This window comes from Leuciscus leuciscus (assembly GCF_965113295.1).
Source record: "Leuciscus leuciscus genome assembly, chromosome: 1".
NCBI classification, from domain to species: Eukaryota; Metazoa; Chordata; class Actinopteri; order Cypriniformes; family Leuciscidae; genus Leuciscus; species Leuciscus leuciscus.
Window position 1 is genome coordinate 39404429 of NC_138725.1, and position 20146 is coordinate 39424574.

Genomic DNA, 20146 nt, shown 5'->3' on the forward strand with positions numbered 1-20146 from the left:
TCAGTCTCGCGATATTTGAGACGAGAGGAGACGTTTGTGAGAAGTCGCGCTGAGCTAGGAAGTTTGACGCAGAGTATTCTTTGTTTGTCTGACATTATGTTGACAGTCTGAGTTACATACGATTCATTTAAATCCCTCGACGAGCTGAAGGTACACAAAGGATGGATAAAGGAAAGTGAAAGCTGTGTTTTTAGACACAAACGTCAACGTGCGCTTCCGGGCGGGTAACTTGAATCTTGATGATAAGAGTGTTGAATATTCACACACATATTGACCAAATGTATAGGTTTACTGATTGAATGTACTTAAGTACGCACTCTTTAGTACGCAATGTGCATTATAATAACTGGCTGTTTGATGTCTGAACTTAATGTCTTGATGAACTTAGTGCCACCTGTAATATTTGTGCATGTGTAAATGGAAGCATCTATAACTTGCATGCTTGCATACATGTTCATTTTAACCTAAAATCTTTTTGTTTAAAAACATTGTCACACCTATATTGTCTCCTATACACAGTACAGTTGCTCTAGGCTTACAGTTCTAGTGTATTTTCTCAGATAATGAGCATGTCTCTTCGTGCTGTTGAAGAAGCTGTCAAGATGTGCAAAGCTGAAGAATCAAGACTCACTGAAAACATCAGGCAGTGCAAGGAGATATTGCGCTCAATGTAAGGTATTTAAAGGGATAGTTCACCCAAAAAAAATCTGTCATCATTTACTCACCCTCATGTTGTTCCAAACCTGTATGAATGTCTTTCTTCTGTTGATCACAAAAGAAGATATTTTAAATAATGTTTGTGACCAAACAGTTGATGGACCCCATTGACTTCCATATTATTTTGTTACATTCTATGTGTTCAGCAGTAGAAAGAAATTCATACAGGTTTGGAACAACTTGATGGTGAGTAAATTATGACAGAATACATTTTTTTGGGTGAACTATCCCTTTAATTGTGGCTTCTTGTTGTTATGGCATAGGGAACCAAAGGGCTAAAGGCACACCTTAAGAAAAATGTGCTTTTCACTTCTCCCATAGTGTATGATTGGAGAAAAAAATATGTTTGTATTGAACATTTATGGAGCAACAGATTTTGGTGAAAATAAATAACAAAAGTGGTTTATTTTGTTTAAAAATCGTATAAATGTATGAGGTGGCGAGGGGGGCCTTTTACCCCAAACACGGGGTAAAACCAGCACAGGGCAAAAGGCACACAGTATTGATACAAATACTTTAGCTAAACTAATATAGTGTTTTTAATAGTATCCAAGTTAATACATGTCCAAAACAAACACTTTAGCAAAGTTTGTACTATTTTCTTTTTATCTTGATGAATTTTGTTCAGTAAATATACTTTCATTAAAATATGTTATTTTTAATAAAAAAATTACAAAATGATTTACAAAGTAAAGATTCCGAAAGCATTGAAGGAGATCCCCATAATAAATTAATATAGATTTACATTAGTAACAACAATAAATTATATTTTATTATATGAAATTATTAATATCATATATTTAAATATGATGGTTTGGTGGACACCCAACTTAATCTATGATTTTTACCATCTGAATCTAACCATGTCATGGCAACAAATGGAAAAGTCAGCCAACTCTTTATTATCATGTTAATTATTGTGCCTTTTACCCCAAATACCATACTTTTACATAGTCTTCCGTTATTGGAAAACTGTTGCTTTAATTAGCTTGAACAAACCTGAAAATCATTAACAAGACCTTTGTCTTAAAATATATTCAATAATTGCTTATTGCTCATTTGCTTCTTAAATCTACAACATTTAAAAAAACATCATATATTAGATCAAATTAGCGCAGAATCAACTTTGCGCTTCTGCGTTGTTCACGTCAAGGATCAGACAAATTTCCGCGTGCATCTTGAAAAGCAGATGTTTTGGAAAGTGCTTCGGCAGGTTTTTGTGCCATCTAGTGGTTTAGACGAAAATAAAATCAAAGGCGACTTTTACTCCGGTGCACCTTTAGCCCCAATGTACCCTACCTGTCTTGAAATAGAGGGTGTAAAAAGTCCAATCATGTTATATTTGTGCAGGAGAACACGCGTGACAGAAGCCAGTGAACTGGAAACTTCCACAGCCATCGGTACTAAAGATGGTCAGAGGAAAATCATTTATTTATTTGTCTTTATTTGTCATTTAATCCCATGTTATATATTACACAATATATCTTTGTCTCTTCTTTCTAAAACAGATATTCCAGCTGAAGAAAAAACAGAAATTGAATTGTTGGAGCAGGTTTTAAAAAAAGCACTGAAAATCCGCAGCACATCTGAGGCTCATAAAGAACTTCACTCTGACAGCAACCAAAGAAAACACCCCAATGTGGGCAAACATAAACCTCTCCTTAATGTTACTGTTAAAGAAGAAGATAAAAGGAAACCAGTGAAATCTTTCCCCCCTTCAGAGACGTGCAAAAAACCCAATCATCACAGAGGAGCCGCTGGAGGGAACGTGACCCACGGGGCCGTTCTGCTTCGGAAGGGACCGAATGCTCATCCAGTGTTCAAAGGAAGGCCATCAGTCCCGAAGAGCGCTCCAGTGATCCCAGCATCCCAGCAGAAGATGTGTGTCAAAGCTGAAGAGTCTTGCCCATCTGTGTCCTGCCAAGAAGTGTCTGGTAAAGATGGGAAGTTCACAACAGGAAGTATGCAGAATGCACAATGGTATGTATGTGATCAGATATTCATCTTTGTTGCGGCCAAATATGAAATGAATCTTTAATCGAATACGTACACTACCTTTCAAAGGTTTGGGGTCAGTATGAAAGAAATTAAGAAATTAATACTTTTATTCAGAAAGGACGCATTAAATTGATCAAAAGTGACAGAAAAGACAGTTACAATGTTACAAAAGATTTCTATTTTAAACACGTTCTATTCATCAAAGAATCCTGAAATGTATCAGTTTCCACTAAAATATAAAGAAGCAAACTGTTTTCAACATTGATAATAATCAGAAATGTTTCTTGAGCATCAAATCATTTTTATAATGATTTCTGAAGGATCATGTGACACTGAAGACTGGAGAAATGATGCTGAAAATTCGGCTTTGATCACAGGAATGAATTACATTTTACTATATATTCAAATAGAAAACATATGATAAAATTTTTTGTAATATTTCACAATATTACTGTTTTTACTGTATTTTTCATCAAATAAATGCAGTCTTGGTGAGCAGAAGCGACTTCTTTCAAAAACTTTAAAATCCTACCTACCCCAAAAGTTTGAATGGTATTGTATATGTAGGCTATTATATTTTATATAGATATATATTACATATTTTTTCCATCAAATATAGATTTAATGGCTTGTCTTTGTTGCTGTAGGATATCGTCTCCTTTGTTACCAGTCTGGCGAGCACAAAGAACAAAACAGATCCGGTCAGTCTAATATTGTCTTTTAAATCAAAGGAATATTTTGGATTTATTATAAGCTAAGCACTATCAGCAGTATTTGTGGCATGATATTAATTAGAATGACAAATACTTTAAAATCATGTCACAGTACAGTGGAAGTAAACATTAGACATGTTAACATGAGACTAGTGTAAGAAAAATCGCTTGCTAACCTTGTCAGTGAAACATATAAAATGAAGATTTAAAGCAGGTAGATCTTGTACATTTCACACAATACACACAAAGAGAACTGAACCATTTACACAGAGAAACATCTGAACACATAAATATCGTCAGTGAGTGACTAATAACTGCATATAACAGTAGTTATAGAGCGAAAGCATCATAATAACTCAAGTAACACATTTTTAAGAAGTGCTTCATGTAAACACCTTGCTTCTTTGACTTCCATTGCACATGCATTACTTTAACCATGATTCTTCCTTAAAAAAATATTTACTTGAAGTCAATCCAGAATATTTCTTTAAAACAAATGATAATAAATTAATAAATGCAGAATATTAAATCACAATTATTATTATTTTATTTTTTAAAGTGTAAGTGTTTTTTCAGATTGTGGAAAAAAGTGTTAACCCAGCAATCAAAGCCAGTACCAGAGAGAACTCAGTTTACGGAGAGACTGCGGGCAACTGTATCCTTCAGATCAATCCTGTCACTTCTGACCTGTTGCATATGATCAGACATTATCAATGCATACATGCAATCATCGTGTCTCCTGTTGGTGGGTTTTAATCCTGATCTAGGACTAAACTGCACACTATAGAGTGGTGCAGGGATGACGTGTTTTTGTAGGCCACCCTGGTTCCCTCAAAAAAAAAATAAAAAAAAATAGGATTTTGGCTTTTGGATTGTTGCAGAAAATAAGCTCTGTGATCAACACAACTCTATGTTTCTTTCATGCTTTGTTCAATGTGAAAATCTTCACAAATGAACACAACTTTTATGAATTTTCGAAGTGTAAATGCAGTCGGTAGAAGTCAAAAGCTAAACGCTATAAGCGAACTACACCACAGTCGCATGACTTCAACGTCACCATCATTCAGTCTTTGCTTAAAAACATTTCACTGAAAGTTTGAGTCATAATAGTTTGCAAGAGCGCAATTATAAACACAACGAGGCTGTGAAAGCAAACAATGCATGTATATACAGTATATCATCTGTGGAAGGCGTAGGACAATAAAATGTCAATCCAAGCATTGCATTCGGACTGAATGCAATGATTGGACGAACATTTTATGAAGCTTTGAGGGATAACGTATATTTTTCCATACCTCCGCGCACCTGCTCGCGCAGACATCACACGTCATCAGCGCGTTTCATGCTATGCAGAGTTAGACAGACGTCAGTCACAGAGCAGCACAACCGAAAAAGCAGCTGCCTTTTACAGTTCCTCCTTAACCAAAATAATGAGCTTATGTTGCGTGACATTGTACTCTGAGCTGTTCGTGTGACTCGAATTATGCATTTCAATGTCAACACTATCAATGCCACAGTGAATCTGCAGCAGTCAGGTGGTACAAGTAAGAGCTCTGTAAGTTGTTTATGTTCATTATTATTTTAATGTAATGTGCTTTGAGACATGAGGTTAGTTTAACGGCGTCTCTTGTGACGCTTTTGTTTGCTCCCTGTTGTAGGCGTTCATGTCTTTTGAAGGAGGTGTGTCTTTGTAGACGCTCTGAAGGTATGTTTTCAAAGCTAGCTCGCTATCGCTAGCCGCTCCGAAAATTGCCTACCCTACCTTTAATGTCTCCGACAACCTCTGTAGTCCCATTTAGCCACTTTAGCCACTTAGCCTTTTACAAGACAAGTAAAAAAAAAAATCACAGGAGGGTAAACCGTGAAAATATCTTGAACACACCACAGACCTTTTTTCAAGCATTTAACCAAAAACACATTAAAAAATCCCATTGACTTCGGGACAATGGAACCGGAAGTTTCTGTTTCTGGGTTTTGGCCTAGAAAAATACGTCATCCCTTCACCACTCTTTTCTACTTGCTATTTGTTCAAAAGGCCTCGTCAGGATAGATGGCATATTTAATTCGACCATTTAAAAAATGAATCTTTGAGGGATAAATGTAAAACTCTGTCATCTTTTTCTCTCCCTTTCTTTTTTTATGGTCAAATATGATGTTGTTGTTGTATGTTCTTGACCTGCTCCTGTATCAGTTTCCATCCGAATGGCCTTCCAGATGTCCTGCTGATATCACAGCAGAGCTGGACGTGCTTTCACAGCGTTGTCTTGACCTGACGCACTGCTTCACACACTCAGACTCAGGTAGGGCAGAAAGATGGAGGGCTGCAGGAAGACAGAAGTGTGTGGGAGGAACAAGGGGGCTGAGAAATGAGCATCTGGACAATAAGAATCAGTCCAAGGAAAACACTGTCATCTAGTCTTTATTCCTCTGAGTCACAGGATGTTTCACATGCGGGCAGCTCATTTAGATTAGATAGAGATCAAGAGAAATGTGTTTGTGTGTGCGTGTGTCTCACAGGGATGTCGCATGAGAGAGAATATGAGTCCTTGCGGATGCTGGAGGGTTTGGAGAGAATGACGGCAGATCTTCTAACATGTGCTGATCAGCAGAAGAAAGGTACTTCACAATCTCTCTCCAGTTGCCCAAGCTTTTTGTGTCATTTTCAGGTCAGGGTTCATGAGCAGAGTTTGTTTCTTGTGTTGTTACTCATTTGTAGACACTTTGAATAAAAGCACCTGCTTAATTGATAATGTCAATTTACAAAATAAATGTAAAATATTTAATTTTACGGCTCAGGGAAAAGATACAGTTCATGTAACACACACTGACCTTTTGTGACAACATGCCCCAATAGTGCATCATAAGGTAAATTGTCACATATGTAGGCTATTTAATGGGCAAAATAGTGTTAAACAATTATGAAGAACAAAACAATTCATGAAACAGCAAAAGGTGACACACAAATATGAAACCATTGTTTTTACCAACAGAAACTACAATTAATAAAATATTTCTGATAAAATGTTATTTAAATGTGTTAGAATTTGTTTATATTTATTAGAATATTTGAACTATATTTTTATTTTCTTATTAATAAAAATTATAATATTGATATTAAATTATAATGAATTATTATATTAAACTATTTGTAAATCTTTTAATTATAATATTATTTATTTAATTATTATTTTATTTGGCACATGCAAAAACTTGACCCTCCTTGACATTTATGAACAATTCTTCAAATCATTTGAATCAGTTCAAATCTCCCTTCATTGTAAAGTTGACTCTTGATTGAATATGTCAGTGTTTTTATTGTTTTTTTGTAAACAATAAAACAGACAGATATTACAAAATATGGTTATATTGTAATTTTACTTAAGTATAAACACATATTTTAATTTAAGAACATTCTGGCATTTAAAACCAACATACAAAACCAGTGCTAGAAAAACCACACATTTGTGTAATTGTAGTTTTTGTGACAACTAGCCCCGGTCTACTTGATATGCAAAGAAGCACACGAGACAGGACTAGCAAACTTCATCCATCTTCGTTTCTCATTTCATTTCTGTTCTCACACACATTACGTTATTACACAAGTGTACACAACACATTACACAACAATGTACATTTCTTCTCATGAACACAACAGTGTTCACATGGTATTTGCAGTGATCAAAAACTTTCTTTAAAGTCAAAGCTTCCATCCCCTTTCTCAATGTTGTTAGCGGTTATCTTTTTTCTTATGAATTTTGAAGTGCTCCCTCTGGATTTAATGGGTAACACATCAACAAGCCTCACACATGGTTAATCGTTTTGAAACTTCATCAGCCACAACCCCATAGAAATCCGCCAACTCCGAAGGGATCCATGTACCAGAGTTCCCATGTTCTCGCTTCTTGGGAAAGAAATTAATGTAATGTCGATGCTTGCTCATTTTCAATGTTTTGCCCTTTCTCAATGTTGTTAGCGGTTATCTTTTTTCTCATGAAGTTTGAAGTGCTCCCTCTGGATTTAACATGTGACATATCATTTTGAAACTTCATCAGCCACAACCCCATAGAAATCCACCAACTTTGCTCATTTTCAATGTTTTGCCTTATACCAATCGCATTTGGTACCATTAGAATGTTATTAAGAAATGATATTGATATGATATCACACTGCACAGATTTTGCAGTTCAGTTGTGAATTCAGTTCACTATCCCGTTCACACAGCTTGATCTGGATTATATGGGTTGATAACCTGGACGTAGATCTAAATCCAGTGCAAAACTGCCTTGTGTTTCTCAGACTGGGAGAGGTGGGATAAGAGGAGCTCTGGAGCTTTGTGTCCCATCCGGAGGAGAGGTGAATGGGGTGACTCAGATCGTTCCTGTCTGCCGCCCATCCTGTCCTACACCAGTGAGACTGAACTCAGAGAGCTGGAACGCCGAAGGCTCACAGTAGAACAACTTCAGCAGGCCATTCGTCTTCAGAAGGTTTCAAATCATTTTGATATCTCGCCGCCTTATATTCAAGAGATACCCTTTTTCTCGTTATTTGGCCGAAAAAAGGTGTCTTATAAGGCATCATATTGTTAAATATCGACACTATTGTTTTCTGTAGAGCTGCTTTATATCTGAATTGAACTCATTTCATAATAATTGATGAACTTTACACGGTTATTGAACTGAATCAACGTTGAACTGATTTCAGCTGAATAATATTGTCTTTTTAGAGCCTCTTTACAGCAGAATTGATTGTTTGTCACTGTAAAGCTGCTTTGAAACAACCTGTATTGTACTAAGCACGTGTTTTTTTCTGTTTTTAGGCGATGTCCGATAACCTTGCGTCTGTCTGTGACGCTCGTTCCGGTGTCGAGCGACCCAGTGCCGTGGCTCTGCGTGGTCTTTACTCGCTTCTGGCGGAGGGAGGCGTTCAGTTCCCGTCACTGGTTTTGGATTCGGAGTGAGATTGAGCGAAAACAAGATTGTATTTCAGGGTTAGTTCACTGAATTCTGCAAAGCACAGCTGGAAAGTATTCCACACAAAACTGTTCTCCAGATCTCTTATTCTGAGAGAAACTGCTTGCGTTTCAGCGTGTTCGCTGTTGTGCGTTTGCCTCGGATGTCAAACGAAGTGCTTTTTGTAATCAGTCACATGACTGGAGACGTGATGAGCGAGTGCAGCTGCTGTTAAGAAACATGAATAAAGCTTCCAGCTGACGGCTCTCATGATCCATGAGTCAGGATTTCCTTTCATGTCATACTCCTCCATCCCGCATATATTATCGTCTATCACTGCGCGGCAGAAGTTTATTTGGCTCTCTGAGGAGTTCTTCCTGTTTGAATTCATTACTGTGAGCCTCAACGTGCCAAACCACCGGCATGTTTTGAACACTAATACCGTGCGTTCTCCTGAGGCCTGTGGTGTTGTGTTTTGCCAGCAGAGGGTGATGTGTCCTGAATGCTGTCCTGAACGTCTTCCAGAGTCTTTATTGACAGCATCTGTGGCATGACGTCTGTTAGGGCTGAAAGTAATTTAGACTCATCCCTCAGTTTATAAAAGAAAACAATGATTGTGTTTATGCTGTAATGCACTTATAATGGATGTCTAGACATTCCCGAGACCCATCGTCCATTCAAAAATGTGTGTTTCAATCTATAAAGTGTCCAAATCACCTTTTTTTTATTTGTGTCTATGTAAACCGATCAAAAGTTTGGAAACATTATTTTGGAAACATTTATTTGATCAAAAATACAGACAAAAAAAACCAGTAATATTGGGAACATTTCTATTTTAATATACTTTAAAATATAATTTATTCTTGTTATCAAAGCTGAATTTTCAGCATCATTACTCCAGTCTTCAGTGTCACATGATCCTTCAGAAATCATTCTTATATGATGATTTGATATTGATAAAGTTGGAAACAGTTGTGCTGCTTAATATGTTTTGGAACCTGTGATACTTTTTTCAGGATTCATTAATAAATAAAAAGTTGAAAGAACAGCACCGACTTGGCAGCATTGCTAAGATTCTGATGCTTACCTTCAGGGGGTGTAAGCAGATCGTATAAATCATACAAAAGAGATTGTATCAGTTTGTATGAACTCAAACGTACAAATTGTCATATGAATGTGTTGATCATATTGAACATTTTAGAAGAGTTTTTATTACAGTTAATGGAAAAAAACAAAACACTTTTGCTGTATTCATTCAAAATTCATTTCATTTGACTTTAAGCATTGTTTCATTGCATTTTTTTTTTTTTTTTACAATTCAGACATTCAAAGTTGAAAGTAACACAGCAGTACTGTCCCTTTAACTGACTGGTTTCAAAGGCTTTGATCACAATGCAACCAATCAAATATGAGCAGTAGGTCTGACTGTAATTTTGCAGGTAATAATAATAATAATTCGTTACATTTATATAGCGCTTTTTCTGAGACGTCAAAGCGCTTTACATAGAAGGGGGGAATCTCCTCAACCACCACCAATGTGCAGCATCCACTTGGATGATGCGACGGCAGCCATATTGCGCCAGAACGCCCACCACACACCAGCTTACTGGTGGAGAGGAGACAGTGATGAAGCCAATCAGTATATGAGGATGATTAGGAGGCCATGATCGACAGAGGCCAAGGGGCAAATTTGGCCAGGATGCCGGGGTTACACCCCTACTCTTTTTCGAAGAACATCCTGGGATTTTTAATGACCACATAGAGTCAGGACCTCGGTTTTACGTCTCATCCGAAGGACGGTGCTCTTTTGGCAGTACAGTGTCCCCGTCACTATACTGGGGCATTAGGACCCACACAGACCACAGGGTGAGCACCCCCTGCTGGCCTCACTAACACCTCTTCCAGCAGCAACCTGGTTTTCTCAGGAGGTCTCCCATCCAGGTACTAACCAGGCTCAGCCCTGCTTAGCTTCAGTGGGCAACCAGTCTTGGGCTACAGGGTGATATGGCTGCTGGCTATATTACCCTATATAAAGGTAATAAAAGAAACTGCATCTGTTGCTTCAGACAGTTCGGTCAATATCTGTATCTACACCAGTTGCCATAGTGACTATGAGAGTGGCTGTTATTGTGGAAAGATGAGAGCAAAAACCCCAAATTTTGCTTATGTTGATGTCCATCGTGACATCTCATAGCGGTGCTGTTATATGATGTGTCAGATATTATTTACTCATTCACCATTCAAAATATAATGAATGCCACTACTGCTCTAATTGTATAACATTAGAATGACGTTATGTCCTAAATGAAAAAAAAAAAAAAACTACTTGGCATCTGATATAACCAATCAGACTCAAACATGTTTCTAAAAATCTGAATAATGTGACTTCGAAGCAGATATAGACATTTGTTAGATAAAGACAATCAGATTGTTTTTATTTGATATTTTGTGGCATTTTTCTGAATCTGTGTGTATTTGAATGTTTATCCTAATGCAGTGTCTTACACACAGACGTCCATTGTAAGAGTAAATGTTATTGTAGATGTGTCCGTTGAGCTTAACTTCTATTGTACCAGGTATATTCCTTTAAAGGTCCACTAGTCAAGTATGTTTTCCAATTAGTAGTTGTTATAGTAATTAGTAGTATATTTGACAATTATGTTTGAAATCTTGTCAGTCCTAAAGATCATATTTGATTTTATGTTTCAAAACATAATGAATGCCACTCCCGCTCTTTGTGAATTACCTCAGAATCACATTAAGCCTCAAAATTCCATGTATTTTTTTTATTTTATTGTTTTGTATTTTATTGTAGTATTTGGTCACACTTTAGATTAGGGTCCAGTTCTCACTATTAACTAACTAACAACAACTTTTGCCTCAATAAACACCTAATCACTGCTTATTAATAGTTAGCAAGGCTGTTAAGTTTAAGTATTGGGTGGATTAAGGGATGTAGAATATGGACTCATGTAGAGTAAGGCATTAATATGTGGTTTATTAGTACTAATAAACAGCCAATATCCTAGTAATATGCATGCTAATAAGCAACTAGTTCATTGTAAGAATTGAACCCTAAACTAAAGTGTTACCTAGTATTTTATTTCAAGACTTTTATTTTGAGATGTTTGTAAAAATCACATTCCATTTATTTTATTTCAGCATTTTATTTCAGTATTTTTTGTTTGTTTTGCTTTTCAGAGTACAAACTGAGTCCGATACAGCCAATAAAATCACATTTTTGCTGCCTTTCTGAACAAAGTCAAAGGAACAAGTAAAATAAATAACAATTGAGCCAAATGCCCTCTAAACTCGTGGTGGTGACTAGTGCTGCATCCCAGTTCACCTACTTATACTATGCCCTAAAAGTATGTACTATTTCTGTGAAGAAAAGTACATACTTTTGAGTGTGTAGCAGAAGAGTAGGCAGGCTTTGGGACGTACTTCATCATTACTGCGTCTGTCGCTTAGTTTCTTGCATCATCCTGTCACCGTTTAAATTGCCCTGTCAATCATCTTGAAACAGTTCAAATCCTCAACATTCAATTTAATTTAATTTCCTATCGTTTCGGAGAGAAATGTAGTCGCACATTGATTCATTAAGTTAGGTTCATTGTTCAAGAATGAGCAATACTTCTTCAGCATTTATTAATCTTAGTTAATATTAATTTCAACATTTACTAATCCTATGTCATTAAAATCAAAGGTTGTATAGTTGTTAACATTAGTTAATGCACTGTGAACTAACAATGAACAGCTGGATTTTTACAGCTAACATTAACAAAGATTAATAAATACTGTAACAAATGTATTGCTCATTGTTATGTTAGGTAATGCATTAACTATTGTTAAATAATGAACCTTATTGTAAAGTGTTACCTGATGCATTTAAAAGTTAATGACTAAACATATCTTTACAAAAGTTGACAATGCTGCTGCAGATGAAATATAATGTAGATAACATTGGATAAATATCTTTTCGTCAGGTTAGATACTGATAATGAATCACTCAAATCCCTTTAGACTCACACATCTGCCATGTTTGTAGTTTTTAACACTTTTTATTCGTGCTTGTAGTTCTAATCAAATCCTCGTCTGGGTTGTGGGCAATATTAGTCGTTACAGTTGCACGGATCTACACTTCGGATTCTAACCGGAAAAGTAGACCACTGGTATCTTTTGGAATACTCGTTTCAACATACTAAGATTTGGGACACACTAGTTACGTCCCAAATCGCCTATGCATTATTCTGTGATGTTTTGTAGTATAAATAGTGCTAGTAGTGTGTTCACACTGAAAACTTCCACATTGAAAAGGTACACTTTAAATACACGGAATTTACGGAAAAAACAAAGTGTGTAATGTTGGAGGGGAGGGGCATCAGACATCAGAATGACAAAATAAAATTCATACACTACATGGTTGAGAACACAGTGCATAAATACATAGTGTATTAGTGCATAGCATACACAGTAAAAAATATGACAACATATGTTTTTTACATTGCTTTAACTCATCAAAATAAGTCATTTTAAACTTTTTTTTATAAGTTAAACAAGATTCAACTCCTTTTTAAGTCAGTTTAATGTAATTTAAGGTGAAATGACTTAAACATCCAACTTGATTGTGCTTTTTTAAGGCAGCTACTTTTTTCTCTTTTTTACAGTGAATAGTGCGTCATTTGAGAGACAACTAAGTCTAATTTTGAATATTACATAGAATATATATTATGCAAATTGGGACGCAGCATAGTTCTCTAAAAAAATATCAATATGTTTATGAAATTGTGCCAGAAGAGATGCAGTGCATTAGTCACGGCGAGTATTACTTTTCCACCCGGTAAGTTGATTAAATGTCAAATGGTTTGTGTAATTGATAGGGATCATTGTTAGTTAATCTCTGACTGTTCAAACCTCTTAGTCACCAGAAGTGGAGAACAAAGAAGGTATACTTCTCATTGATTTCATCTCACTTTTAGAGTCCCACATGGTTTTCACACAGCCTGAGGAGCACAAAGCTGTCACGGGCACCGCCGCCAACCTACTGAGACGATCAATAGATCATAGGATTAATAAATCGAACATGCTTCGTTCTGGTCATGATACGTGCAACTCACCACGAGGATCGCCTGCGGTAAGTATTCATGCCTGGGATATTCATTTATGCACAACAAACAGTCCTAAACCTCATTTTTAGAGTGCTAAATAGGTTTATTTATGTCAGATTCATGCTGAGCGTGTGAAAATGAGTGTTTGAGAGGTTCCATGGGGCCCGTTGGGGGACGGTGGCCCACAGACAGGAGGCTCAAGCTGTTCCAGACTGGGAGACAGGTGGCGCTGGGTTCACGGGTGGGCGTCCTCCTCCAGCCCACGCCCACTCCACGCTGATGTCACTGACTCACACGGGAACGCGTTCAAGGGACTGATACTTCCATCGTGGGGAAAAGAAAGACAAAAAAGGAGAAAAACAACAGATGAGTGAGTTCAACCAGGACACGTTCACTTTGTGATGACACTTTTAAAGCCATCATGACACCTTGTCTCTTTTTTTCATGGAATATTGCAGTATTTATTATAAATGATTTATCCGTGCCCTCATAACTTCCCCTCTCTCTTGCAGCGACATCTTTTCTCTGATGATGTTATTTAACTGGCGTTTAACCCTACATTTGTTCTTGTTCGAGAGGCCGTTTCACTCAGATATAGGGAAGAGAAGACTCTCACATCCTCCGTTTCATGCCGACTTTAAGACGGCGCCTCAGCTTTCATGTATCCTTCACAGAGAAACCAATCCCAGAATGCATCTCTGTGAACATAAATCCAAGATGGTTGCAAAAGTTTTTAAGTTACCAAATATTGTACGCAAGATGTGTTTTTATGCCTTATTTTGGTGCTAACATGAAACGATTTAGGAATCAATGAGTCCTATCAAAAGTTGTGTCCCAAATGACGCATTATATGCACTTATGTACTCTACCGTCTAGAGTATGGACTTTATAAGGTTATTTTTTCATCCAACATGGCACACCCATTTTCATTTTCAGTGTGTACACACTACTCACTATTTTTAAAACAAAGTGTCACTGAATAGTATGCAATTTGGGACGCACCTTAAGATTGTATGTACTAAGACGGTGCACTGGTTTTACTTTAAATCAGGAGAAACTGCAATGTGCAATATGGCATCTCTAGTAAAGGAAGTCCCGCCTTCAAAATAAGAGCCAATCACCAATTGGTAGTCATCGCTTCATTGTAGCCAGTGTTATTTTAGTATCACTGAGATACTGTTTTATTTTTGTTACAATTTTAAATTAGTTTTTGTTTTATATTTTCTGCTTTCACTTTAATGTTAGTTTTAGTAAAAACATTTTTTTTTTTTTATATATATTTTGTTTTTATAAAAATTTTATTTTCAGTTTTAGTTATTTTAGTATATCAAGGTAATCTAAATGAAAATGAAAAATGTTGTAGCTGAAAAAAGTTTTTTTTATATATATATTTTTTATTTTATTTAAAGTTTATTTCTTTCTTCTGTTGAAGACAAAAGAAGATATTTTGAAGAATGTTGGTAACCAAACAATTGACTTCCATCAGATGGGAAAAAATATATACTATGGAAGTCAATGGGGTCCATCAACTTTTTGGTTACTGACATATTTCTTCATAGAAATATCTTCTTTTGTGTTCAGCAGAAGAAAGAAATTCATAAAGGTTTGGAACAACTTGATGGTGAGTAAATGATGACAGAGTTAAAAATTTTAGGTGAACTATCCCTTTAAATTCACTCAAACTGTCAACATTTACTCACCATCTTCCATTCTTCCATGAAACACAAAAGGAAATGTCAGGCGGGCGGAGAACCTCCTGCTTTTTTTCCCCTTACAATGAAAGAGAATGACGTCACTGACGATTGCTCATGAAATAAGTGAAGACCAATGATGTTGCCACATGTCTTTTCTAAAAAGTAGTGAAAGTAGTGGTTCATTTAGATGTGACTTTCACCTACAAGTCACATGCACTGGATTTGAAGTATTTTTGTAGTGATACAGAATGTATAATTGTAATTTATTACAATTATTGTATGAAATAATTCAACACTTAAAATACTTTAAATACTTCTGTCCATTACTATGGACTTTTATTTTATTTGCTTTTTTGCTTCATGATTTTGTTGAATGGAAAAGATCAGCTTAGACATTCATCCAGATATCTTTTGTGTTCCTCAGAAGAAAATCATGCAGATTTGAAACGTCATGTGGACGAATGCACATGACAGAATTTGTTCCCATTTGACAGCATGGCTGCCTTCTGTGAGGAATATTATTTGAAGCTTATTTGCCAAAAGTGTAACAAATGCATCAGATTCAGCTCTTGAACCCATATGGCATATTGCAGTGTGAAGGGCTTATCTGCTCTTGACTTTAAAACATTCGGCCTGCATTACATGTGCCTCTCCAACAGCTTTAAAGGGCTCATTTCTTGCACAAACCATGTCAATAAAATCTTTTTTTCTCCTTGCAGTTTATCCAGCTGCTTACTCATTCACACGAGTCTTCATTCAGCGCAGCCCCCGGGGGTCTTCCTCATTGTACAATGCTTTGAGAAAGGAAGGAATAATAATGAACAGAAGAAATAGTGATGTCAGGAGGGAAACGGTTCTGTGTGAGCTATTTAGGATCATTGAAATGTCGGAGCACGAATTCTCAGGTTTACAGAAACTATACCCTGTGAGTCCAGTAATAACATTCATCTCTAGCTTCCTAGGAATATCATCAAGCCTTCCTGGAAAAGCAATACTAGTGTGAAAGGAGCTGTGAAGTAGAATTTAGTAATCCTAAAAATACATGTCCACCCATAGAGATAAATCTTCAAATGTCATTGTCACTTTGGCACACATTCAATTTGTCATTGTTAAATTGTCACTTTGGCACACATTCAAAAGGCTTTTGTGCCTTTTATGTCTCTTCAATGGATCTTGTGGACATCTTGAGACAAATCTCCTGTAGAAGATGCTATTGCAGGAATATTTTCCACTTGAAGTCTACGTATAGATTGCATACTGTTGATTTACAAAGAAGATTTTTGTAAAAATGAACTGGAAATGCATTAACAGTACATATGCTTAGAAAGCAACTAAATGGGAGGTTAGGTTGTATTACCTGCATTAATTATTCATGATGTAAGTTTGTTAATTGAGCTTTAAAGTTTCTGAATTGTACTTTTAGGTGGAGGAACTTATGGTTTTGCACGTGGCCTCAATATCTGACACTGGCACAGGACTCGATTACGACTGTCCTAAGATGTGACGTAAAAAGACAGTGAGTATATTACTGTAAATGTGTTTCCCCTTCATTTTAACAACTTATTGATGAGCTGAAATGATTGTATGTGGTACATTTACATGGAGGGTTTTATCCAAAGTAACTTACAACATAAACCAACAATATTATCATAGCAGTAAATGAACAGCATGCCACAATCTAAGAGGAGCAAAGCATTATTTAATGCGATCCTTCGGCGGTCTAACTCATTCGCCACCCCCTCTCTATATTATCCATCTTTCCCACCCCGTCTCTCTCTTTCTCTCCTACGTCTTGTTTTCTCCCTCAGTATGTCCATGCTGGCGTGGGGCTGAGTCACCAGACATCAGTTAACTCTGTGTTTATGCTCCTCCTTCGATTTCACCTCACTCAGTGGGATAAACCGAGCGGGAACCACTTATTACGAATGTCAGTCTTATTAGACATAATATTTGGTTGTGTATAGAACAGAGGCTTGGATCCATTCCTTATTTCGTGAACTCATCTCGAGTGTATTTCATAAGTGGTCATTTTGGGGCTTTTCAGGATTTGTTGTCCTCAGTTGATGCCATAAGGAATGGGTTTTGCAGTGGACGGCATCAGTCATGTCTGAGTAAAACAGACATGGTGATCAGAGATTGATCCTTTAAATGTCATTGGATCAATAATGTGGGTGTTTTAGACACAATGCACAGCATGTGGGAAGATAGACAATATATATTTTGCGTGCTATTGCTCGTTCCTGTCAGGGTTGCCTTCTAATTTCCAAATAAATTCCTGAATTTGAATGAAGGGAATAGCCAACAGAATGCAGAATTGGATTTCAAAATATAGATAAACAAAGACAGACAGACAGACAGATAGATAGATAGATAGATAGATAGATAGATAGATAGATAGATAGATAGATAGATAGACAGACAGACAGACAGACAGACAGACAGACAGACAGACAGACAGACAGACAGACAGACAGACAGACAGACAGACAGACAGACAGATTTACGGAGAGAAAGAAAAACATTATTAACCTTTGTCGACCAGGGTGGAAGAACCCTTCATTTCCTAGAATGCATTTAGTAAATTCCTCTTCCTGTCATTCCAATTTGAACTCCACAAACTCCAGTTGTACTTCTTGTATGTTGGATCCAATTCTATTCAAAACCCAACTCATTAGATAAAAGGGAGCCAATTCTGAATTTTGCAAACTTGTCAGTTTGAGTGACAGGAAAACTCACCGGGCACAATGAGATAAAAGAAATAAGTGATGCATTTCCATATTAAATCTGATATTTTCAGTTGGTTTTGATTTCCGTGGAGTCGTGTATTGGCACCCACACTGAATCCAAAATCCTGCTTAAGTAATTTCTGATTGGCTGTTTGTACCATGATGTGCTGAATCTGTGTGGACCGATAAATTAATTCCTCTGGGAAATGTTCTGGTTAGGATGTGGTATTAGGGACATATAAAAAGCAGATAGATTTTTTTTAACCAATGCAAATTACCCAAAAAGAGGTGTGTGACTGGTGCGGGTCTCCCATTGTTGTCGTCGCAAGCACAAAGCATGAATCTTCACACCTCATTGTCTGTCAGCATTGCCTCCCTGTTCATGGCCAAAATTAATTCACGTGAGAGACGAGACTGGTTGATAAATTGCACTGGCATTGACATGGGCGCATACGATCTCTCCCACTCCCTCACTCAAATTGATTCTTCCTCCAGTGCACAATCCGTGACAGAGAATAGACTCGGTAGGATTAAAAATGGACATCCGTTCAGAGCCCCCCCATCAAGCATTTGGCAGTGTTTTGTGTTAGTGCGGCGTGGGAGGCCAAAAGTGCGTGGGTGCGCAGCAGAACGTGCGTGAACGGAGTCTCTGAATCCATCAGATATTAGCCGGCGTGCGTTTTGCCATGCTGTCAGGCTGCGTTTCTGTGTGAAATAATCTCCTTATTAAATGAGCACTTAAATAGTCCCATTCCCATCCAGTTACACTGTCATCCCCTCCATGCACTCGTTCTCTTACAAGCAAGTCGCAGCAAGAGAATGGAGAAGGAGTGGGTGGATTTTAGTGAACGGTGCTGGAATGGTTAACTCCACCCCTCCTCCCCCTCCTCCTTCCTGTTTGCTCTCCGCTGCCCAGTCTCATACTATGGCATTTTACGTCAGAGTGCAGCTGCAGCCAATCAGATTCTCTGGGCTGCCACTTGACTCCGCCCCTCCTTCTGGCCTCATATATAGCAGTGCTCATTCTGTCTGCGCGTGTGTTCAACGTGCTGCTGCGGGGCTCGAGAGGCAGAGCACCGTGCCACTGACAAACACACAGACATTGTGAGAGGATCTTCACATCCATAAATTGCGTTTCCTCTCTTGAGCGCATCCTTGTTGTTGTGTTTCCTGCATCCTGGCTTTAAGATGGGATGTACCCCTGGGCACTTCACCTGCCAGCCGCAGACAACAACAGCCCCAACCCTGGAGGGACAGTCACAAGAAGGAGGACCCAAAGTCCCCGAGGTCCTTTCATCCCTAGAGAGGCTCTCACAAGCCACGGGAGGGATGGAGAAGTCCTGGTACCGCTGCATCTTTCCCTTCGGGATCATCTCGTTGGTGATTGGAGTTGCCGGGACCGGGGTGACGTACACGTATAACGATCTCCCGCAGACCAAGGTGGTGTCCGTGTTCCTGCTGATCGCGGGGCTGATCCTGGTGCTGATGGCGACCGCTTGCTGGACGGCCCATAAGAAGAAGCGTAGGAAAAAGAAGGAAGGAGGTTCTTTCAGCTCTGAACAGTGTCCCCTGTGAGAGCATCCGAAAACAGTGACGGGGAAAATAGACCTTACTTTTTATTTTTAACAAGATTCTTGTCCGCTCAGGTGGCCGAGGACAGGCCCTCTCAGAGTATCCCATGGAAAAGGCCGGAGGCATGAAGGTTCACCGGAGTCACGCACACAGTTTACCGTTGCTCAGCAGGTGTCTGGTATCAAAACAACCCTGGAAGAGGACGCACATCCCCGCATGCACACACACACAGGACACTTAACACTAACTGCGAGCCATTCCTGGAGCCACTGCTGCCGTCAACGCCGCTGTCAGTCTCCTGCATTCCTGTAACGAGCGGAGAAGTGGGCCAGCGGTGGCAACCGGACACCGCGTCGAAAGAGGAGTTCACCTCCGTCACCGTCGCACGTCATTCGCCCGTCCAGTGACACCGTAGCAATGCGTAAGCTTTTTCACGGAGTGGAACTTGAACCTGCGTCTGCTGGCTAGAACCGGCAGCTGCGGATCAGGATAGGAAGAGAACGCGGACCGGAGAGGTCGAGAATGCGTCCGTCTGTGTGTGTGTGTGTGTGTGTGTGTGTGTGTGTGGAATATGTGTGCAGGATGGACTACTAGAGAGACAAGACACCTGCTCGGCCTCTTTCGCTGTCAGCCCTCTGTCAATCGTAGCCGCTAATGATTTAGGACAAG

At 38.2% G+C, this 20146-nt stretch overlaps 1 protein-coding gene and 1 long non-coding RNA gene across 4 annotated transcripts; one reads left to right on the forward strand and one right to left on the reverse strand.

The window, feature by feature from the left end:
* The first annotated feature begins 46 nt into the window (after positions 1-46).
* Positions 47-9425, forward strand: tedc2 (tubulin epsilon and delta complex 2). 3 transcript variants are annotated; one of them, XM_082181616.1, is made up of 10 exons: positions 47-224; positions 592-670; positions 2068-2129; positions 2226-2697; positions 3363-3416; positions 4005-4083; positions 5620-5728; positions 5946-6044; positions 7725-7912; positions 8245-9425. In XM_082181616.1, the coding sequence occupies exons 2-10, from the start codon at positions 603-605 to the stop codon at positions 8383-8385; spliced, it is 1272 nt and encodes a 423-aa protein (XP_082037742.1). In that variant the 5' UTR covers positions 47-224; positions 592-602; the 3' UTR covers positions 8386-9425. The 3 variants fall into 3 exon arrangements, with proteins under 3 accessions (XP_082037742.1, XP_082037741.1, XP_082037740.1); XM_082181615.1 differs by having other exon boundaries at positions 48-224; positions 561-670; XM_082181614.1 differs by lacking the exons at positions 47-224; positions 592-670 and having other exon boundaries at positions 691-2129.
* Positions 9426-10818: 1393 nt separating this feature from the next.
* On the reverse strand, positions 10819-18902 carry LOC309508124. The gene is made up of 2 exons (XR_014209397.1): positions 18184-18902; positions 10819-13805 (listed from the first exon to the last, which is right to left on the reverse strand). It is a non-coding gene; the product is annotated as an uncharacterized lncRNA (long non-coding RNA).
* Positions 18903-20146: the final 1244 nt, after the last annotated feature.